Source organism: Folsomia candida, unplaced genomic scaffold (assembly GCF_002217175.1).
Source record: "Folsomia candida strain VU population unplaced genomic scaffold, ASM221717v1 Fcan01_Sc036, whole genome shotgun sequence".
Taxonomy (NCBI): Eukaryota; Metazoa; Arthropoda; class Collembola; order Entomobryomorpha; family Isotomidae; genus Folsomia; species Folsomia candida.
The window spans coordinates 108,192-125,528 of NW_019091228.1; the positions used below are offsets into that span (position 1 = coordinate 108,192).

At 36.9% G+C, this 17,337-nt stretch overlaps 2 protein-coding genes across 6 annotated transcripts; both read left to right on the forward strand.

Moving 5' to 3' along the window:
• Window positions 1-1,063: 1,063 nt before the first annotated feature.
• On the forward strand, window positions 1,064-8,931 carry LOC110860916 (insulin-degrading enzyme). 5 transcript variants are annotated; one of them, XR_004837434.1, is made up of 12 exons: window positions 1,064-1,186; window positions 1,250-1,407; window positions 2,226-2,436; window positions 2,501-2,990; window positions 3,052-3,249; window positions 3,322-3,459; window positions 3,525-3,634; window positions 3,704-3,803; window positions 3,873-3,959; window positions 4,038-4,141; window positions 8,500-8,622; window positions 8,681-8,931. XR_004837434.1 is itself a non-coding variant. In XM_022110032.2 (11 exons), exons 1-11 carry the CDS (start codon window positions 1,077-1,079, stop codon window positions 8,525-8,527), a joined length of 1,734 nt encoding a protein of 577 aa, XP_021965724.2. In that variant the 5' UTR covers window positions 1,064-1,076; the 3' UTR covers window positions 8,528-8,931. The 5 variants fall into 5 exon arrangements, 4 of the variants coding, with proteins under 4 accessions (XP_021965724.2, XP_035716662.1, XP_035716663.1 ...); XM_022110032.2 differs by having other exon boundaries at window positions 8,500-8,931; XM_035860769.1 differs by lacking the exons at window positions 8,500-8,622; window positions 8,681-8,931 and adding an exon at window positions 4,570-7,070.
• Window positions 8,932-10,826: 1,895 nt separating this feature from the next.
• On the forward strand, window positions 10,827-13,665 carry LOC110860969 (carboxylesterase 4A). Its single transcript, XM_022110091.2, has 4 exons — window positions 10,827-11,241; window positions 11,690-11,969; window positions 12,890-13,280; window positions 13,387-13,665. Exons 1-4 carry the CDS (start codon window positions 10,942-10,944, stop codon window positions 13,523-13,525), a joined length of 1,110 nt encoding a protein of 369 aa, XP_021965783.2. The 5' UTR covers window positions 10,827-10,941; the 3' UTR covers window positions 13,526-13,665.
• The last annotated feature ends 3,672 nt before the right edge of the window (window positions 13,666-17,337 follow it).

The following is a 17,337-nucleotide window of genomic DNA, read 5'->3' on the forward strand; positions in this document are numbered from 1 at the left end:
TGTAATACATAAGTGAAAGAAGTGGATGGAATTGGTAGACAATTTTGACATAATCTTCACTCTTATGATATGAATATATATATACATGCATACATGATATATATATGTATATCGAACGTAAAAAGTCCCCTACGAAATTAATTCCGTAAATTGCGTCATTTAAATTTAAATCTTTTGGGTAACTATGATGACATCATTTGGCAGATCAAACAAACATTGGAATAGGGGTAAACGTCATCGTCGAAATTTTTTGAGAATTAGCCAGGAAAGGAAATGAAGTAAATATTACATGCATGTTACTAGTATTTATGCACTAAAATGTACTTTTTCATCAATATTTTGGCGAAAAAGTGAAATAGTTTAATTTTTCTCGACGATTTAAAAAACCGGGACACTTTATCAAAACCGGGACATTTTCGGGACGCCGGGACAGGGTTTGAAAAGCAGGACATGTCCCGGCTAGACCGGGACGGATGGTCACCCTAGTTGTGTAGAACCATGCAATAATTGTTAACTAATGGTGCAAAATAAATGGTGAAAATTGATACATAAGTTAAAGTTTGCACTAATGGTGCAGCAGAAATGGGGAAAATTGGTGCATAATTTTGACATGATTTCGAGGTTTTCGAGGTTACAAATGAACGCAAAAGACAAACGAATAACATGCCCCATTGATGCGAGTTGCATCGGTTCGCCCATATTATATAACGCACCATTTATCGTTCCCGATTGTTCGTTCCCAACGGTGCCAATAATGTCAAAAAAATTGAGCGGGGCTTATATAATTAGCATCAATTGATGCAAAAAACTCGTGAACAGACAGACAGACAGACGGACAAGAGGAATTCAATAGCTCTCATGCTACGCAGGGCGAGCTAATAAAGTCAATCTGATGATGCATAAATAAATATATGATGGCAACATTCATCCGTCGCGAAACTGGCCAATTTTTTCAGTGAAAGATAATTGCCATGAGAATTTAACGAACTGGTTTTGTTGACCATTTGCGCAATAACATGCAGCGATCAAAATGTTATTTGCATTATAGAATGAAGTGTTTAAACCTAAATTCATACATGAAAGAAGGTTATTTTCATTTAGTTTATTACCAGGGATCAACCATGCAAGGCAAAATAATTATCTGGACACTTCTGGATCTGGTGCTTTACACGTCTTTGCTACAAATGTAAATTTCTCTAATAAATCATTTTAATAACAATTTCTTCATATTTTATTAATTTTTATGCAGAAATGCGAGTGCTGAACTTGGAATTGGGACAAATAAAATTTATGAGGGGAAACCAGGTCAGGCTTATAAAGGCCTCGTGCTGGAAAATGGATTAAAAGTAATTCTTGTGAGCGACCCGAATACAACATCGGAAGCAGCATCGTTACATGTTGCTGTCGGTAAGCTGAAACGATTTAAAGTTTTGATGCACAGATATAGAGTAGAATAGATCAGGCCACTTCCACACAATCAATGTTAAAAACTCGGCAATGTTTTTGAGGTGGGACTACATAAATCCTGCCTGCGTCTACCAGCCAAGCTTGTTAAATGTAAAAACGATAAAACCAAAATCTCAGCTGATATCAATTAAAATTAAATTTTAATTAATTAAGCCTCATCAGTAAGTTATATTACATTCTAAAAACCTGTATTTGGCAATGTTTCTGATTAGAAGAGAGAAACTTATAGGAATAGAATTATTTCCGCATTTTTAAGCATTTTTTCATGATGTGCAAACATGCTAAGCACTCCATGTGCCACCGTGCAACCATGGGTTATCCCCAAATTCCTGCTGAGACGCTTTTTACTAATGTACATAGCCGAATCTATTCTACTCACAGGAGGTCTCCCAATGTATGCCCACAGATTTGGACCAAACTAGTGTCAATCGGTCACAAATATAATTAGCATGGAATTTACAAATGGAACTATCTGCCAATACGCAGGTTTGGCGGAGATATTTGCATTCAAAACAGACAAAACGCGCAGGAAATTTGGAAAATGGAAAATATTCCAGCCTTTTGGTGCGTTTTCTCCTCTTTTTATGCAAATATCTCCGCCAAACCGGCGCATTGGCAGATAGTTCCATTTGCAAATTTCATACTAATTATATTTGTGATCGATTGACACTAATTTCGTCCAAATCTGTGAGCATACGTTGGGAGACCTCCATTGCGAGTATCTATGTTTTGATGTTCACACCGAATTTTAACTACAGGATCCATGAATGAACCCAGAGAGCTACAGGGTCTCGCACATTTACTAGAGCATGTAATTCTGCTAAGAGGAAGTACGAAATATCCAGAGTTACAAGGGTTTGGAAAGTATTTGCATCTTCATGGAGGCTTTAGAGACGCAACGACACGACCGGATAACACCGAATATTATTTTTCTCTCAACCCAAATGCGCTAGAGGGCGCTTTAGATCGGTCGGATTAATATTTAATTCCGTGTTTTAAATAAACAGATTACAGATCTGATTTATGTTTATAGTCTATTCAACATGGTTCATTCTCCCATCTTGTCGGAATCTTCAATAACAGCGGAAATTGATCTTGTTAGTTCAGAAAATACGAAATACATGCCACGAGACGATTCCAGGCTTGGGCGCATTAACATGCACACATCCCGTGTGGGGCATCCTTTCAACACATTCACAACCGGAAGCAGGGACACTTTATGGAATAAACCGAGAGAATTAGGTCTCGATGTTCGAAATGAGACGGAGCAATTCTATAAAAAATTTTATTCCGCAAACTTGATGACCTTAGCGGTCATAGGCAAAGATAATTTGACCATTCTGGAAGAAATTGTGACTCGGATTTTTACCCCGTTAAAAAACAGGAATGCAACTCTGTCTAAATGGGAGCAGCCACCCTTTGGACCTTCTGAACTTGGGGTCAAAATTGAAATGGTTGCCATGGGGGAGATGAAACGATTGATTATGCTTTTCCCAATTCCTGATCAGGACAAGGATGTTTTTGTAAGTAGCAGAGGATAAATTTTTGCAGGTAATTGAATAACTGGCTTTTCATCACTTTTAGAAAAACTATATCGCACCTGTGATGACGCAAGGAGGGAATCATTCACTGTTCTCATTTTTGAAGTTAGAAGGCTTTGCAACCTTAAGTAGTGCTTTGGTGGATGAAAAATTTCGAGGATGTTTTTCATTGGAAGTTACCCATGACCTCACAGATTTGGGGGTTTTAAGACACGAAGAAGTGGTTGTGCAATTCTTCCAGGTATGAAATTTTGAACTTAAAGAATTAACGAATTTCAATATATTTAAGACAATATACATACACTAATTTCAGTTCGTCAACCTTTTACGGAACTATCCTCCTCAAAAATGGTTTTGGGATGAGGCAGAAGAAGTTAGGAATTATACTAGAAAATACAAGACAGATGTTGAAGCTTATGTAGTTGCATCATCGCTTGGGAAATCTATGATTGTAAGATTTACATTAATCATTTGCTAAATTTGAGATATATCAATCAATTCTGGTCAATCCTGTAGGAAAACAGCCCCGACGAAGTTATTTCGGAATACTTAAATCCCAAAAGAATCCCTTTCAATTCCACGCAAATTATTAATTCGCTTGAGTGGATAAGGCCGGAAAACATGAGGTATATATTTTGAAGGTTGGTAGAATTGTTCTAATTTTTTTAAATTAATTAAGTATATTTCTCATCCAGGCTATACTTGGTGTCCAACTCCATCAAAAACGCGTCCCGCACGGAGCCCCATTATCAAGTAAAATATAATTTCGAACCTTTCGATTCAGAGTTCTTGATGGTGAGTATTTCAGACTTAATCATCTATGTATTTGTATGATACATACATATTACTAGAAAATATACATAGGCCATGAAAACAAACAAGTCACACCCAAATATCACCTTTCCCTCCAGCAACGTTTTTATACCAAAGGATTTTACAATTAAGCAGAATGTAAAGAAACTTTTACTTGTAATGACTATCGAACCTAGTTGAATAATGAGTCCTAATGTAGTTATGTACTTCCGCTAGATATCGGAGGATATTTACAAATATACAAATTTCTCCAGCATCTGGATTTACGCGAATAATGAAACAAATTCTCCGAAAATTGAGGTTACGATCGGGCTTTACAGGTAACACTGAAATGATATATATATACAGGGTGGTTTAAATGTCACGCAACAATGGAAAATTTTTCAATGGGAAAAATCCCTAAATCCCCATTAGTTACAAGATTTTGGATTTAGATTTTTATAATTATTATCAAAACTGATGGAAAACTAATGACGAAATTCTTAAAACATTTAATTTTAGAGACAAAATTTTGGTAACTAATGGAAATTTACAAATTTCTCCCATCGAAAAATTTTCCATTGTAGCGTGACATTTTAACCACCCTGTATATATATATATATACCAGTTCATTCTAAAAGCAACGCAATCGAAGGAAGAATTTCGCAAAAAAATTGTTTTTACTGCCCTTAATCTTTAAACTCGTTAATCAACTAAAGTCTAACGCTTTAAATAGTGTGATTAACAGCAAGTTATGAAATTACTTAAGGGATTCAAAATTCGATATATGGGAATATATCTAAATTTCATCAGAGAAATCCTTAATAAAAATTTGCAGCAGGACGTTAATTACATTTTCATCTATATATGTATGTAGTCTTTACACTCCATATTCCACGCCGCAAGATACTGGGCTGAACAACCTTTTGGCCACTCTCATAAAGACAAAAATTTCTCGGATGTATGATAAGGCTACGATCGAGCGGGTACCTCGATCGAAATTTCGAGTGTAACTTATGGTTTAAAGGTACATGTTTAAGAGTTTAATTATGTAAACGAGACAATTTTTTACATGCAAACCTTATTGCGATCAGATTCTCCTTTCAAAACTCAAACTCATAGTTTGCTTCATATTGGAAGTAAATTTTGACAATATATTTAGATTAACGTAAAGGGAATTACAAATGCCTTGGCCCGAATTGTGACTGAATTAATGGACACAATTTCTTCCTTATCATTTGCAACATCTGAGTTTGACCTGGCTAAAGAAATTTACCAAACCTCATTAATAAGTAAAATGCACAATACATATTCCTGCCTAAGAGTTACTCCTTCACGCTGAGATGGTCAAAGAATAAACTGGGTTGAACATGGTTTGCGTCGGCATTGTCACTGTAAAATTAATGCCCAAGGGAACTAAATATTAATGGAGAGTATAATAGCATGAGGTTGAAATTTCAAATGGATTACACATTCTACGCGGTTTAGCTCTGCTAAGACATTAGCGTATGAGAAGGCATAAAAAGTTTCGTGTTGGGCTTCCTTGAATAATTTATTGAATGTGCGATTAGTTGATGAAAAGGCAGATTGTTGCCGTACTTAGTCGGAGAACCAAGATGGTGATGTAAATCTTTGATAAATATTTTTAGACTAACATATCTTCTTATAAGCTGGAAATGTCTCTTGGCAACGGAAGTGAAAGTTATTTTCCGCTACGGAAGTGAAAGTGGAGAAAGTTAAGTTTCAAATGGCGCGACAATTCAAATTAAATTCTTAATTTTAAAAATAAATACCCCCATAACTATCGTCTCCTGACAACCACCCCCAGATCACCACTGCCACTGTCTGACAAGCACGCCCAGATAACCACCTCATGATAACCACCCACAGATAACCACCGCCTGAAATCACCTCCTGACAACCCCCCAGATAACCACCCGCTGATAATCACCCCTGATAACCACCCCCAGATAACCACCATCAGGCAACAGCGCAGGGTCGATGGATTGTGATACATCGGGACTGGGACGAGTGTGCTGGGCTGTGCTGTTCGCACAGCACAGTCAACGACGGTTCTTTAGGGATGGTTATACTGAGTGGTTATCTAATAATACTTATATTGGTTATCTTGGCCACTGTACTTTACAGTAAAGTTAAAGTGAAATGGTAAATTGCGGAACATTTACTTTCACTACCCTTGATTCCTGACAACAGACATTTCCAGCTACTAATATAAGATACAATGGAAAAATTAATTCGGTGGAGTTATGCACAATCCTACTCAATTTTAATGAAAATTAATTAAGCTGCCGCCCGGCGGGAGACGGGCTTATACGCTAGTTTTTAATAAAACGCAAGTTTCCAAGAGTATTAAGAAACCGAAGATGCTAATTTGTGTTAACTTATCCGTTAACACAAATTAATTAGCAGTGCTAATTCGTCTTAACTTACTTATTAAAACAGGAGAAAACGCAACCCCAAGGGTGGCAAATATTTCATTTTCCATATTTGCTGCGCATTTTTCCTCCTTTGGATGCAAACACTGTTAGAAAAAATTTTACTTTTTTGAAAAGTAAGTGCACTTTTTACTCCATATGAAAAAAAGTTTACTAAATCCAGAGTAACGCTTACTTGGTACGGAGTAAACCTTGCTTCATATGGAGTAAAAAGTGCACTTACTTTTCAAAAAAGTAAAATTTTTTCTAACAGTGAATATCTCCGCCAAACTGGCGCATTGGCAAATAGTGTCATTTGCAAATTTCATACTAATTATATTTGTGATCGATTGACGCTGGTTTGGTCCAAATGTGTGACCATATGTTCGGAAACCTCCATTGTGAGTTATTCACTTTTAGAAAATACACCCCAACACCCTTCAGAAGTTGTGGGCTATGAAGGACATGCGCATGGCATGCTTTTTTAGGGTAAATTTTTTTTAAATATTTGCGGAATTACATACTTATGTATGTCACTCACTACCCATAACATGGGTAATATGGGTTAGTAATTACCATATTATGGTAATTACTTTCGGGAATTCATATTGGGGAATAAAATGTTACGAATTTCCTGTCGTCCAACGAAAAAGGAAACGCAAGAGAGATCGTTTTGATGGAAACGGGCCGCCTGAGACGATGAAACATTCAAGTAATCGATTTATGAAATTATTCATTGTGTATTTTGGAAACAATGGCAGGATATGTACATACATATACATATCGTCGTACTAATTCTAAAAAGGCCTAAGTGCAGTCAATAATAAATTTTAGAAAGGCCTATCTGCAGCCAATGCTAAATTTTAGAAAGGCCTATGTGCAGTCAATGTTTAATTTTAAAAAGGCCTAAGTGCACAATAAAAACTAGAAAAAGGCCTAACTGCAATTCCAAAATTATAAATGGTTAATTAATTATGTAAAATCATACTGTAACCTGAAATGTGAGTATAATATTCGGACGAGGCCAGTCCTGATATAATACTTGAATTTCAAAACCACACCCTCGAGGGGTGTGGTTCTGCTGACCTAAATTTGCTTAATAAAATCCTAGCGTGCAATATGTCGTATTACTCAAATTAATGAGGCAATTCCAAAAAGAATATTACAAATTTGAAAAACACACCCCCAGGGGGTGTGGTCATCGGCATCAAATTTAATTTTAAAAAATCCTGGCATGTGATACTTCATTTTTATCAGCCCAATAAAGCAATCCGAAAGGAATATTGCACATTTGAAAAACACACCCCCAGGGGGTGTGGTCATCGGCATCAAATTTAATTTTAAAAAAGCCTGGCATGTGATACTTCATTTTTATCCGCCAAACAAATCAATCTGAAAAACTTGGTGGTGCGTGGTTCCTGACGCCTAAATAAAGTTAATAACATCCTGTAATATGCCATGCCACTTATCTTTGCCCGATTACGAAATTGTGGCAGAGTCTACAGCAATTGAAGAACCTCCCCTCTGTAGGAGAGTGTTCTTTACACCTACCTACATAAATTTAGCTGAATACAGCCATCGAAGGCATGAAGTGTGTGTTTAAATGTGTAATTAAAACAAGTTCAAAAACAAAACTGCATTTAGAATTATAAACAAGAACTATTTACTGTTCCACATCATGACAGTGTTGCGAAGAATGAACAGGGGAAGCAGTTTCGTAGTTTTCAGGAGGAAATGCTTATGAAATTTTATTTCAGTCGTGTGTTGCAAATGGCAACCTAAAATGGCAAATGATCGAAATATTATAGGTGCCAACGAAATATTCATAAAAGCGTGCGTACTTTGACAGAATACGGTTATGATAATTACAGATAAAATGATTATTTTACTTATGTAAATTATTAATTTGGCAAACTATGTAGGTATAAGCCGCTTTGCCATGCAATTATAATTCTAATACTGATAGGGTGCAAATAAGTTGGCCTAATTATAAATCAATTGTATCTTGAGATAAGCCCAAGTTAAACTACAAAATTACAAAATATCATTAATCAGTGCAATTATATCTGAACAAGTTGAGTCACGCATGGAATTGAAATTTTCGTCGCGTAATTGAGAATGCTTTGGGGCACGAAAGGACATTTTTTAGCGGGTTTGTTGGGAGAGTCAACTGGAATACTTTGGAGTGTTCTAGAAATTCGCATGTGTTGTTGTTGCATTTTTTTGTGAAATTTTGTAAAAATCAAAGTTATCATCAATGTCAGACTCCGAAATAGAGACGGATTCATCTGACTGGTCGTACCAAGGGACGACTGAAGAAGAAGAAAGTGAAGGGGACGACGTATTTTCAGTAGACGAAGTTGTGGCAGCCACGGGTGTTGATTTCGGTAAATTTTTAATACGTGCAAAAAAATTACCATTACTAACCTGGCTAAACCTACCAAGAAATCCAAGAACTCTGGAAGACATTGTTTTCCCGGCCCTGTACGAATGCAGATTAAAAATTCCAAAACGAAAATACGACGACCTTCAGGATCTTCTTCAAGTAATTCCTCAGCAATTTCATGATTTTTATATCAATTTGCCAAAATAAAACATGTGAAATGCGTAAAAAATATGCGAAAAATGTGTAATGTAGGTTTACTTACTAGTATTTTCATTGTCATCTAATAAAACCAGCAATTTTTGATACTTAATTCATGTACCAACTATGACTTGCAATGCTTGAGTTTTTTTTTCAATTTACGAGTATGATAATCACCCCAAGATATTCGTATTCACACATTATAATCCTTCGGCCTGAGTGAATAATTGATCCGTTATTACGGGGTTAAGAGAGGCAGAATCTCTTTATTGAAATACATTGTCCTTCGGAACCTCTAAATCCACCAAAAATGCGGAACAGATTCGAGTTGCGACAATGTGGGGTGTCAAAGCGAGCCATACTGCTACGTGAGTAGCGCGATATGCGATATGTTCGAAACTGACGGAGAAGTGTGGGAACGAAGTGGGTGCGCCATAAGGTCAATTCCCTGTGGTTTCACCCCTTTGATACATTTCGTTTGCTGCAGTTTAGTATATGGAATTACAGGTTTGTATATGGGTTCCTAATGCTAATACAACGGGACAACGCCAGAGACCTCGGTCCGATTTCGAACAAATTATGTGGAGTTATGTAGATGATTCAACCAATCGAAATTATGAGGTGGTTGGCAAATTTCGTTTTTATAAATCTTTCCCGGGAACATTTCACGGGCACATTATAACTTTATTATATCATCTTTCAAACTTAACACTGTGAAAAATCTCCACAAATGAGTTTAACAACTTATCTAACTATGTATGTATATACTTCTGCAGTAAGGCTAGTTACTTACTGAAGGAATGCTATATACATACTCAATTAATGTGGTCAAATCTAAATCGGGCATCACAGCATCCCCAGCAGTCAAAATCTTGGATTACAGATGAATGAAAAAAATGCGCAAGACAACCATAGCGTATAAATTGCAGGTGGTGAGCGGCCAAAAAAACACCACCCAACGGTGCGGTTTTTAAATATTTCATGTTTGACGGTATAGCTTCATCGTGAAGAAAAAAGTGTCCAGTACTCCAAACTTTTGTTTAGCTATAGAGTTTCAAACGTCGCTTCGAGAATGTTTCACTTGAGTGAGACAAATGATGATTACATATAACTTCAATTTGCTGCTAATGAACACACCCCCTGGGGGTGTGTTTTTCAAATGTGCAATATTCCTTTCGGATTGCTTTATTGGGCTGATAAAAATGAAGTATCACATGCCAGGATTTTTTAAAATTAAATTTGATGCCGATGACCACACCCCCTGGGGGTGTGTTTTTCAAATTTGTAATATTCTTTTTGGAATTGCCTCATTAATTTGAGTAATACGACATATTGCACGCTAGGATTTTATTAAGCAAATTTAGGTCAGCAGAACCACACCCCTCGAGGGTGTGGTTTTGAAATTCAAGTATTATATCAGGACTGGCCTCGTCCGAATATTATACTCACATTTCAGGTTACAGTATGATTTTACATAATTAATTAACCATTTATAATTTTGGAATTGCAGTTAGGCCTTTTTCTAGTTTTTATTGTGCACTTAGGCCTTTTTAAAATTAAACATTGACTGCACATAGGCCTTTCTAAAATTTAGCATTGGCTGCAGATAGGCCTTTCTAAAATTTATTATTGACTGCACTTAGGCCTTTTTAGAATTAGTACGACGATATGTGGGTTAGTCATATCTAACTTAGAAATCTCGGGATTCAAATAATGTGAAATTCTTATCTATTTATGGAATATTTATGATACAGATTTTCTATATTACCACACTATTAAAAATAGTGTTATTTTTTTTAAAAGCCACTGCAAACTTAATTCTCACTTCATAAATCCAGAAAAAACGTTATTGTTCATAAATATTAAAGTTATTCTTGATTTGGTACAGTTTATTTGAATTTATGCTGCACCAACTTATTTTCTTTTTAAAATAGCGACATTATTTTTAAGAGTGTAACCATTGGTTACACCATTAGAAGTATTGTTACGCCTTTGGTTGACCATAGTTACTAGCTATGATTAATCCTTGTCGCTAAGATGTCGCGTTACGGGTTAACCCGGTTAAACCTGACCGGCTCGTAACCCGATCGGGTTTAGAAACTCAGGGGGTGGAGTTTTCAACATGACTCATCTATATTTCGACCCATCACTATTTCAGAATACAGGCGCTGTCACGGTGACCGACCTGATGGCATCTCCCATGGCGCAGGGTCTTTTTCACCGGGCCATTGCAGCCTCCGGAACTGCTTTAAACATTTGGAGAACAGGGACCAACTCTGCCGACGTGATTAAAGGAGCGCTAGCAGTCTCTCAGCGGGCCGGGTGTTACGATGGGCTTTCCGCCCCAGATTCAGGTTCGATTGGACGGTGCATGCAAAGCGTTCCTGGCCTCTTGCTGGTGACTATTTTGGACGAATATCAGGTGTGTTGCGGGACGGGTTGAATATCATTGTAAGGTTGTCATCCATCGATGGAAGGATTCTGCATAGCATTATCAAAATTCGGCAATAAATATAATGGGAGCAGCAAAGTGTATTTAGGATTGATTATATTTGTAAGTCAGACATCAGTTCAAGTGGATTGAAGGAATTATAGACTATTATCCTCTCATGGTCCTCATCCAAGCTGTGAACTTGTTGAAGTACTTTGCTCGCTTTGAATACGATTGTTTGTTAAATAGAGTCTGAACATAATTCAGCAAAATAAAATAGTGATCATAGTATGCATTGTTAGACGGCGTAAAATTTGACAAACATGTAAACCGTATTTCATTTTTGGCTTTATGTTTCAGAGAAGCCTATTATAATAACTGAAAACGCTGAAAATTATAAGTAATCTGTAACACTGATACATACTTTGATTATTCACAGCTTGCTGAACGTAGAGAGGGTCGACTTGGATTTTCGGTCGTGTCTCCTGTCGTACAATCCTTCGAAATGGTGATGTTTCCTAAATTTCTCCGAGAAGACCCCGCCATCGTATTTGCAGAGGGGCGAGAAGCGCCGGTCCCGTTGATGATGAGCACTACGAAGCACGACGGATCGAACATCATGGGACTGTTTTATAACAGGTTTTTACGGGACAATGGCCTCGACAGGAATGTCACGTATTTGCGGTATGACTTGGTCCCTGCGGCCTTGAATGCATTAGGTAGTATGACAAATAATTCATAAAGACAGTGTCCATACCAAACCTTGAAGCCTTGGCAGCTGGATTTGTTATTTTTGAATTTCCATCCAAAATAGGTCACAGACCATGAAATTAGTGTAATCGAAGAAAAATTTTGAAAAAAACTTGTTTCAGTCCTTCGTAATGGCCGTTTTTGCGATCTGGAATAGGGTTCGTAGTACGGCGATTTTTTCGTCAGTTTTTGGGCTAGAAAGCTGAAATTTCGTATTCTACACCTTCTTGAGTGTCCCCAGGCGGGACTTTTTCGTTTTAAGGTTAAATGTCGAAAATGACCTTAAAACCGGTCGCTTTTCGACATGCTCATTTTCCCATGGTTTTATACATATGATGTCAAGTGTCACATAGCCCCATAAATGGGGTATCGTGAGAAAGGTCTCGAAAGTGGAAAGTGGATTCAGAATATATATGCTTTGTGGGGTCTGGGACCACCCCCTGATTAGTTAGAGGCCAATGAGTAATATTGAGTTTTCGTCGGTCTTTTGCTATGTTGGCTCTCTATCTACTGCTGTGTTAAATGTTGTATGCCAAAACTCGTAACAATCTTTGATTTTTAGAGAATCAGGGGGTGGTCCCAGACCCCACAAAGTATATATATTCTGAATCCACTTGCCGGGACTGAAACAAGTGTTTTTTTTTAATTTTTCTTCGATTACACTAATTTCATTGTCTGTGACCTATTTTGGATGGAAATTCAAAAATAAAAAATCCAGCTGCCAAGGCTTCAAGGTTTGGAATGAACACCGTCTAAATAGGTTTTACTTGGTTCATAAGTTTAGGACATTCTTCAACTAAATATGTCCTCCCAAATCGAGTTTTGAACCAGGCAGCTTATCATTAAAAGTTAGAGACACTCATTTCCACACTATGTCTTATCTTCTAAGGTGTTCCCGATATTCCTGGTGGAATTCATGAAACAATATCTCGCACTTATCTTGGCGATGCACACAATTTTGGAAATTTTAGCCTCATGTATCCCGGCCTAATGGATATCTTCTCAGTCTTCTCCTACAAAGGGGACTGTTACAAGACGGCCTTCCTTCACTCCAGGAAAACAGGGTTGCCCACTTTTTGGTTGTCGTTCGAGTTTAGGGGAAATGTCTCGTTTTGGGGTCAACATTTTCCGGGAGACGTCCTACCCCCATTTCCAGGCGGTGTCACACATACGGATGATCTTTGTTACTTCTTTGCTTTGACCTTCCTTCCTTGGAGCGATGCTGAGGCTGCCACCTCGTCGAGAATGATGTCGTATTGGGCGGATTTTGCGACAGTGGGGTAATTATAAACTAATTTGCGATATGATGCTTAGTTGCTTAGCAATTTTGTTAAGAACTAATTTTTGAGATGGTCAAATGTACCCGAATTTATTCTATTTCGATAGACGACCCCACCCAGATTGGCCGGAATTAAAGTATGACAATGAAGCATACTGGATTGTGGATGAAGTGCCTTCAACCGGTCTGGACTTTCCAAGCAAATGGGTTGGTCCGGGCTATGAAGCGGCGAGGCCTCCAGTTTAACTACCTGTCAATAACCTTCATACTGATCATTCACTCTTATTCTATTTAACCATTAGAAGTCGGATGGCTTCACATAATAATTTTGATGAATTAAATATTTACTGAACAATTTAAAGAAAATAAATCCTACATTTATTAATTCAAAACTTAAATCCCAACTTGAATTTATTTCGTGCTTTGGCGTTGGAAAAAATTAGCAACAATAGGTATGTAGGTAGATATTTATTAAGTTCGGTTGATGTGGCCTCGGCCTTTACAATGATACATATTTCATTGTTAAATATAATGAAATTGGTAACAATAACTAAAACAATAATATCCAGACAGATGGTTTATTTGGGAAAATTGTAATAAATAACCTGTATTCAAAACGGTGAAATTCAAAATTCCTACTTTAGTTTCTCACATAAATTGAACCCATTCAAATTCCAAGTTTTACGTGCAGAAGTAAATACATACGTACCATATACGTACATGAGGACAATATAAAATACGCAGCAGAGACAAAGCCTGGTGTAGAAATTTGAACAAAAACGAGTTTGGATATGGACTTGGTATAAATATGCATCTTTAATTATCGACATTGTCTAGTTCTTGCGAGTAAAGGCTTCATTTCTCTGAATGCTACGTACTTTTATACTCGTTTTATATCCAATTCTCCTTCCCATTTTCATTCACGTATTGTATTTAATAATTTAATCAGTTAAGATGTCAAAAAAACCTCACATGATATTTTTATTAAATATCTAAAAAAAAAGGCCACACCCACTCCAGTCAGGAAAAATTACAAAGTGATAGAACTTTCTATAAACTTGTGATAATCAGGAGGTTGTTTAATTAACTGTAATTTTTCTAAACATTTGTAAGTGGGTTAAGCATGTAAATACGTATCCTGGGGTATAAATTTATTTGCAGTTGAGAGTGCCTATAAAATAATCAATGATGTGTCATCATATTACATACGTTTTCCTTATAAACGCGAATCTCTGCGCTAATACTTATAAATTGAGTAATTTTGTTATCCATGTTGTAATACAAGTGCATGCGTAAATTTGTATGCATTTCCTCGTTTTCCTCAAACAAAAATTCAATTTCTCATGCTGAAAAGTAAACAACTGATAATAAACTAGCATTTTGTTACAATGGTTGTTAAAATTGGTAATTTCACATTGACATGTTTGAAACCTTCGTTATTCGTGTATTTAGAACCCTGCCGTAAACTAGCAATGCACCATAACCAGTTGTACTCTCATCCGAATTCTTCCCATGTTAAAGTCTCATAGCGTCTTTCTCGTGTTTCAATAGGGGAGATGAGATCGTTTTAGGCCTTTTAAGATGGCCTTATAGATTTGTCAAGATGTCTGTCTGTCCGTCCGTCTGTCCGTCCGTCTATAGGCATGATAACTCTCTCTAAACAAAAGCTATCGAGTTGAAATTTTGCATGCTTCGTCTTTGGGTAAAAATGTGAAGTTCCGTTTATGGGGGGAGGGGGGGGGTTCACTGCATTGATGGTGGTGGTGAGGCAGATGAGACGATCGTCGTCGTTGTTGTACATGGAAATAAATTGCGTCTTGGAGGCAAGGTGAGATTTGGTGAGACAAAGTCAGGACAGGTTTTATTGCACGTATCAAGATACAGGCAGTCGACTCGCTGTCGATGGTCACTCTTGTTCTTACTTATATACCACACGTATACCTATTTAGTCTACTTATATGTCTAACCGGTTATTGGGTGGTAAGAGTTGTAAGAATTATAAGAGTTGCCTTTTTGACATAGTGATCATTGATCAACAACACAACTACGAAAAGGAGATAGTGAGAGTTGCAGATCTAAAGAACCAGTTTTTCAATAAGGATTTGGCAAAGATCACCTCTTCACAAAAAGTAAGGATGAGTTCGGAGATGAGCATGATCGGTCAAGTGGTTGGCCGGTGGGGGTCATTTCCACCCAAATATGTTGCCATTGACTACCAAGATGACATTAATGCCATCTTAAAAGGCCCCGCAAAGTTGCTTGGAGTAGGTTTTTCTATTGAATTTATTTTAAGACTCGGGTGGGTTTTCGCTTTTGAATTATTCAAGTATTTGTCCCCAACAGTAACGATGAAGCCCACTAAGAACGCATTTCCCTAGTAAAATCGTCCTTCTTCGAAGCTTTGGTCGTTGCATAAGGATTATCCACCACCAAAGCTCCCGATTACCCAGTGTATGGTGATTCGAAAATTGGCAAGCCCTGTTTGTGACAATTTACGAATTTATACGGCCACTGAGGGCCTGGGGAGATGAAATTGAATTGAATCGCAGTCTAATTTCCTTTGAAATGATTCCCCATATGACAAATTATGAATCTTTTGACCTTTGACCTCGTCCTCAAGGTCATAAGGTCAAAAATATTAACATTCTTGAAATCGCAGTCAAATTTCCTTCACAATGATACCCCATATGACAGTTATGCATTTTTTGACCTTTGACCTCGTCCTTAAGGTCACAAGGTCAAAAATTTTAACGCCATTGAATTCGTGGTGAAATTTCCTTTAAAATGACACCCCATATGAAAATTAATGTTAAATTTAATTTGGACCACACCCCCTGGCGTTGTGGGGTGTGGTCCGATTGACCCAATTTTCGAACTCGACCGAGAACTAAAAATTAGACGCACAATGGCGAAAACGGGGTTTGATTATATTGACTCGTTCTAGAGATATCCTGCTTACAGACGGACAGACGGACGGACGGACAAAACGATCACAATAAGTAGCTGACGCTACTTAATAAATTTAGGATTTTTTATATGAAATTCGGTGAAGTCGACGCGAAAAGAGCTTGCCATTTTGGCTCATTTTGTACCTACACTTTTGGGTAAATTTTAGGGCCCGTCCTTCAAAATTTGGAAATAGGTAAATGGAATCTTGGTTAGACTTAACTACATATTATTTAAACTTTCAAAATCATTTAAATTATTTTCAATTAGCGCTATAGTTTCACATATGAGCAAATAGCGACTCCGACTATACAAATTGGAAACCCTGTATTACAAAAATTTTGGTATATTGCATAACAAACATGTTGTAACGCTAAAGCTAATACTCATAAAGTCGTGATGATTAGAATCTGTACACAGATTCCGTACAAATTAATCTGCCCAGAATTATTTTGGAGGGACATTTTGCTATTAAATATTTAAGTAACGCGCATTTTAATTTCTCCCCGTAATGAAAAGATTTGCACATGTAACTTTGTGATTTCGAAATTGTATTTTAAACCAGACAAAATATGTCACTGCTCAACTACATACAACCTTAATACGCTGTGTAGATTTATTATCTCCCACTTACGGTTTTTGGCCATTAACTTTTAAATTTGTTCATTTTTTGATAATTATAATTGTTAATAATTTTTGACAATTTTTTTGGAATATGAGGTAAAAGGTCAATGCAACAGGAATCACAATACATACAGGGTGGTTTAAATGTCAGGTTACAATGGAAAATTTTGCACGGGAAAAAATTCTTAAATTTCCATTAGTTACGGATTTGGGAGTGAGATTGTTATTAATTTTTATCAAAACTTATGGAACACTGTTGATAAAATTCTTAAAATATTGAGTTTCAGAGGCAAAATTTCGACCACCCTGTATATTCCCTGACGATGGAATAAAAATATAAATTGTCGTATTTACAGATCAATCTCAATGATTAGGTCAATGGTGTAGGCCCATTACATAGTTTAGATGTCCCACCTCGTCCCTGGCATACGATAGCCTTCGATTTAATTGGGCCCATTCACCCTGCTAGCACCCCTGGGAATTTCCAA

What these genes read in the sequence shown, in the direction of transcription:
- LOC110860916 (XM_035860768.1), top strand. Translation starts at nt 1,077, where the DNA reads ATGAAAGAAGGTTATTTTCATTTAGTTTATTACCAGGGATCAACCATG. An exon ending in TACACGTCTTTGCTACAAAT is followed by an intron (nt 1,187 to 1,249) that starts GTAAATTTCTCT and finishes ATTTTTATGCAG; the next exon opens with AAATGCGAGTGCTGAACTTG. An exon ending in ATTTTACAATTAAGCAGAAT is followed by an intron (nt 3,960 to 4,037) that starts GTAAAGAAACTT and finishes TACTTCCGCTAG; the next exon opens with ATATCGGAGGATATTTACAA.
- LOC110860969 (XM_022110091.2), top strand. Translation starts at nt 10,942, where the DNA reads ATGACTCATCTATATTTCGACCCATCACTATTTCAGAATACAGGCGCT. An exon ending in CTATTTTGGACGAATATCAG is followed by an intron (nt 11,242 to 11,689) that starts GTGTGTTGCGGG and finishes GATTATTCACAG; the next exon opens with CTTGCTGAACGTAGAGAGGG. An exon ending in TGCGGCCTTGAATGCATTAG is followed by an intron (nt 11,970 to 12,889) that starts GTAGTATGACAA and finishes TTATCTTCTAAG; the next exon opens with GTGTTCCCGATATTCCTGGT.